We start from the raw sequence: 5,605 nt of genomic DNA, 5'->3' as shown, positions 1-5,605 counted from the left end.
TATCAACTCTTAAATTCATAGTTTAGTTTTCACTAATATGTTAGCACTGTTACTTTGTTAAATCGTGACTCGTTGAACTAGTTTAACGTTATTATCGTGAAAATGTAAGTTAATAACGGAGGAGTTAACGTTGATATGTTTTTTTATTGATTACTTAATTAAAGATACTTTTATAAGTTTAGGGAGTTTAATGAGTTTAGGTTGACAAAAACAAGCTAATTGATAAGAGGTTGATTGAGGAGATGGGGTTAGTTGGTTTAGTACCCCACAAGTTAAAAACAAAATGGGATGATTGTAGCTTAAGATTAACTTAAAGATAGATTATGTATTTGTGGAGGCACAAAAACAAAAGGAATTTATATATTTATGAGTATATTATTTTGACCTCTAGAAGAGTGGTTGCTAGTTTATGCTGTTGGTTAAACTGGAAGTTAGCAGCAATCCCGTGGATTAAGCTTTTACATTGCTTTACAACTTATTTCTTAATTTATTAAATATTCTTTGGCCACGTTTTTATTATTATACATTAATTATTAATTATGTGAAATTATTTCATGTATTATAGGAATGTAGGATTGTTCACAAGCCAAATCGACCGGCTTGGTTGGCCAACTCGTTTATCAAACCGAGCCAAAATCAAACAAGTATTTTAGTTAAGATTTTTGCTCAAGTGCCAAGCGAGTTTCAAGCTTTATAGCAACTTGAAAATGTAGAAATGTCTTACAATGTGTTAACATGAACAGAACACATGTTTACATTATTTCAAACTTTTAAATAAAACTTTCATCATTTATCATTTTGTATATCTATAATATTTTCATGCACGCTCTTTAATTTTGTTGGTCTTTTTATTTTATGTATATGTTTTGTTTTGTTAGAAAAAAGGATAATGTTTGTATACTTGGATGCATCTATTAGAGCATTCACAATACATTCATATTTTTCATGATCTTCATCCCTAAAAGGTTTAATTTATATGAATACAGTCAGATCATTCACGTGTATAAGTATATTAAAAAGCTAACTATTATTGTAATCTTTTGCTTAAAGTAAATGTAGAAAGAAAACATACTGTTCAAAGGGATGCCTTAAATACTAATAATTATATTTCCATACTCATAATACAATAATGATAATCAATGCTAATAATAATAATAATTATTATAATAAGTAGTAATATTAATATTAATGCAACTATATATACCTTAATCACACACAATTCAACAGCATCCTTCTCCCCTTGTAGCCGGCAACAATGCATTGTAATATTCACTTATTAATCCTTCATTCTTTCATGTTCATGTTCAAACTAATTCTCATTCAAGTTTTGAATGATATTAATTAGTTTTAAGTTTAATCTTTTGAATTATATATAACGATCAATAATGGTTGCTGATCTATCTTCTACCACCACACCACCTAAACCCAAACCCAAACCCAAACCCTCATCACCATCATCGAAACCTAAGCCCGCGCCACTACTAAGCGATAACAATGGCCGTAATTCCCGCCAAAAACCTAAACATGTTACCTCCCGGTACTTATCTTACACAAACTCATATTCAAATGCCGTTGATGTGACCTCATCTCCTGTAAGTAATCGTCGATCCGTTCAAGTATCAGCAACTGCGAAGATGTTAACGAAAACGTCCGCAAGGAGCTTGTCGGTCTCGTTTCAAGGAGAATCCTTTGCGCTTCCTGTTAGCAAGGTCGAAAAACCAGCACTGGAAAGGAAGAAACCTCCTCCGAGATCACGCCAGGCGACAATGAGCGTAGATTTCACAGACGAAAAGACGAAATTAAGCGGATGTGATTCTGATTCAGAGAGTATTTCCTCTGGTAGCACTCTAGGTAATAATAATAATAATAATAATAATATACGAGGAGGAACGGGTCCTCCTCGTGCTATTGTGGTGCCGGCTAGGTTTTGGCAGGAAACGATTAATCTGCTAAGGCGAGTGCAGCCGGTTCCTGTTGATGTTCTACCAACACCGGCATTGTTGAAGAATAATAATAATAATAATAATAAGCCGGTTGGTAAGGTTATGCATGATGGTACTCCGAAACTACAGCCACAAGGATCGTCGGCTGACTCGTATTCGAAGAGTAATTACAATAGTTTGGGGAATGCGGCTTCGATTTTGAGTTTTAGTGCGGATTCGAAGCGAGGGAAGGTGGGGGAGAAGAAGCTTGTGGATGCGCATGTGTTGAGAGTGTTGCATAATAAGCATATGCAATGGCAGTTTGCGAATGCGAAAGCGGAAGCTGCCATGGTGGTACAGCGAGCAACTGCTCAGGTAATATGAATCAAATTATTATGAAGAATAGCATGTTATCATGCCAATATGATTTAGAGAGAAGTTAAATAAAAGAGACCACCTTAAACCTCTATATTAGTCATAACTTTGTTATCGATGACATAAGTCATTTATGTCAGTCAAACATGTCATATTGGTCGTATGATTTGACGAATACCACCTCATACGACTTATATGTCTATTTTTCAAATTGCTTACAACTTATATGATATTTTCTGCGTGTCAAATGACCCGTATGGCACTAGGCATTTCAAGAAAGAAAACAAGTTAACTAGTCTCGTATTTCTATGTAAAGAATTTAACGGCATTTTATTTATTAAGATTACTTATTATAGATGCGGTCTGGATGAGTCCAGGCGTAACGAACTAATTGGAAAACACTCCAATTCAAGTCAATAGAGTTATAACCAAATCAAGGTCGGATTTAAGTGAACATATAAAAAAATATAACTAATGTATAACCCGTTTTATTGGAATGGGTTTTCCATTCAACCCAAAAAAAAATGAAAAATCACCCTATCAACCCAACAGAATTTCAAGTCAAGAATGCCGGTTGTTGTGATTGACAAAATAATGTTAATTTTTTTAAACAACTCATACTTTTTTTTCACCGTTTACCCAATATATCAAATGAGATTAGAACCCATAATTATTTAATTTAATCTATATATCTTTGTCATCATACCAAACTAGTGATTGTAAAATAATCACAAAATGTGTAATATAACAACACCCATAATAATGGGTATCCATGTGCATGAGCTTCGCACTTCGTTAGCCAAAACCGGCTCAAATAACACACAAAAATTGTGTCTTGTCTCTTCACTCCCCCCCCCCCACCCGGCACATAACTAGTTTTTTAATGTTCTTGCAAAAAAATGTCAATCCTCCATCTCACATCCACATCACCCATTCTCTAAGACTTGTAAATAAACCGAACGAACACAAGTGAAGTATATTGGCGTTTGTTTGTTTATTTTAATCGAACAATTGAACAAACAGAGTGTTCTTGTTCGTTTTCGTTCGCTAAGAATTATGAACGTGCTCATTTAAAGTAATATGAAGAACAACATGTTGGACGTAAAAAGTTATTAACACTAGACTAAGTTATAATTGTCGGGAAAAAGTAAATGGATATGTGTCACATAAATTATTGAACTTTAAACATAAACCAACGAAAATAAATGAATATAAAGAAACATTCATACATGAACATACAAGCCGTGTTCGGTGTTCATATTTGTTCATTTAGCTAATAAACATTTTTAATCATGTTCATTCGATTATTAGATAAACAACATACACAAATTTCCCGACAAGAAACAAAATTTCCAATTATCAAATCTCACTTTAAATTTGGATAACAAGTTGACCCAAATTAATGGCCGAATATGATAATGATTTTTTCTTACTTCTGTCCTTTATTGATTGACTTTTTTTCTTTTTTTTGATAAAGAAAGTTAGTTAACCAAATTATTAATAAGTTAAAAGTTACAAACCTTGCCCATATATAAAAGTAATTGGTGTGGTGTTACTTTGGTGTGTGTGTGTGTTTTTAGTAGACTTTTATTCTTCTTTTATAATGATTATAAAATTGTTTCAGAAAACTCTATATAACGCACGGGTGAGTATTTCAAAGTTGTGGCATTCCGTTATATCCAAACGCCTACAGATGCAACAATTGAAGCACAACTTAAAATTGCACTCTCTACTCAAGAAACAGGTAAGAGTACGTTTATGGAAATTATGATATTGCCAAATCTTTAAAATTAAAACTGAAAGTACAAGAAAAAAATTATTCTTCATTTTCTCTTATTTCACAAATGCAGATGTTGTATTTAGACAACTGGGATCTAACTGATAGAGACTACTCCATCTCCTTAGCTGGAGCTATTGCGGCATTAGAGTCAAGCTCTCTTTGTCTCCCGGTTTTATCTGGCGCAAAGGTATACTTTGAAGACAATAAGATTTCAAGTCTAAACATTTATTGTATTGATTGATAAGTTGTTAATACTTGATTACAAATAAACCCTATTTATAACCATACAATTACTTGTTAGACAAAAATATGAGAAAAATTAACTCAAAAACCCCCTAGGTTTGTAAGTACGACAACTAGGTCCCCGTACTTACACAAGATTACACTAACATACTTCTCGTTATATCATTTTTTTACTAAATAAATTTGTATTTAACATTCATTGGTTTTATTATTACAGGCAGATATTCTGGATTTGAAAGATGCAATTTGTTCAGCTGTTGATATTATGCAGGCTATGGCTATCTCGTTATGCTCTTTAGTAACCAAGGTTAATTGGAAAATATGTTTTTCTTTTCTAGAACCATTACATTGAAATAGTTAATTTCTACTTTTGTAACAGGCGGAAAGTGTGAATACAATGGCATTCGAACTTGCTAACGCAATGAAAGCTGAATATTCTTTGCTTGATCAATGCAAGGATCTGTTATCAAACTTAACACTCTTGGAGGTAAGTGCTCAAGCACGGATATTTGACCGATAATCTAAAACCTAAAGCTTATTTGGTTTGAGGTTTTAGATTTAAGCTGTGGTTTGATGGTAAATTATAGTGTTATTTACTTGTTTCAAGTACTGATATAGCTTAAATATACAAACCAGTTGCAGGATTGTAGCTTGAGAGCACATGCATCACAACTCATACCCGTAGCCATAATGACACAACCATATATGATTGTTCCAAAAAAAAACGTGTTGTTTAGGACACCCAGACTGGCCCACGCTCCCATCACGTGAGAGGTAAATGATCAGCCTCACTCAATGGCCCACAACCAAAGATAATGCCCTTTTGACCGTGCAAACTACTAACCCGAAAAAGGATATTAGACACGAGAAATTTCTGTATAGGCGAGAAATATGTCTTAGTATTCCACATATATTTGTTTTCTTGTACAAAATTAAAATGGTACTCGCATGAACATTTGACGCATTACACTCTTATATGAAGTATATAGCGACATTTTAAGAACATATGTAACATGCACATGTATAGGTACTTTTATTTGGTTTTAATCGACTTTTATATTTTCGTTGTCAATATGCGAATGTCCAAATATTGAGAAACAAAAATTATTAAACTAAAACTCATAGGGATGTAAAGCCAACAAGATCAAATGCAAAACTAAATGGGTGACTAATAATCGATAAATTCTAACGATTTTGCTTTAAGTAATGTGTTTATCTTGACGAACATACTCAATATTGAAGGATCTAAGAAACCGACAAAGTCAAAGCCACATTGACAACTTAT

General features: G+C 33.1%; 1 protein-coding gene across 1 annotated transcript; it reads left to right on the top strand.

Moving 5' to 3' along the window:
* Positions 1-1,150: 1,150 nt before the first annotated feature.
* LOC143593006 (QWRF motif-containing protein 2-like) lies at positions 1,151-5,091 on the top strand. Its single transcript, XM_077072757.1, has 6 exons — positions 1,151-2,297; positions 3,922-4,041; positions 4,148-4,264; positions 4,538-4,627; positions 4,700-4,807; positions 4,957-5,091. Exons 1-6 carry the CDS (start codon positions 1,386-1,388, stop codon positions 5,089-5,091), a joined length of 1,482 nt encoding a protein of 493 aa, XP_076928872.1. The 5' UTR covers positions 1,151-1,385.
* The last annotated feature ends 514 nt before the right edge of the window (positions 5,092-5,605 follow it).

The sequence above is a fragment of the Bidens hawaiensis genome, unplaced genomic scaffold, assembly GCF_021521415.1.
Source record: "Bidens hawaiensis isolate Kalapana, Puna unplaced genomic scaffold, B.hawaiensis_p1.1 tig00041615_1, whole genome shotgun sequence".
Classification (NCBI taxonomy): domain Eukaryota; kingdom Viridiplantae; phylum Streptophyta; class Magnoliopsida; order Asterales; family Asteraceae; genus Bidens; species Bidens hawaiensis.
The sequence above is the reverse complement of the archived record's forward strand: the minus strand, read 5'-3'. Positions and strand labels throughout refer to the sequence as shown.

Coding starts and splice junctions, on each gene's coding strand:
- LOC143593006 (XM_077072757.1), top strand. CDS start 1,386: ATGGTTGCTGATCTATCTTCTACCACCACACCACCTAAACCCAAACCC. Junction 2,298..3,921: donor TACAGCGAGCAACTGCTCAG/GTAATATGAATC, acceptor AAATTGTTTCAG/AAAACTCTATATAACGCACG. Junction 4,628..4,699: donor TATGCTCTTTAGTAACCAAG/GTTAATTGGAAA, acceptor CTTTTGTAACAG/GCGGAAAGTGTGAATACAAT.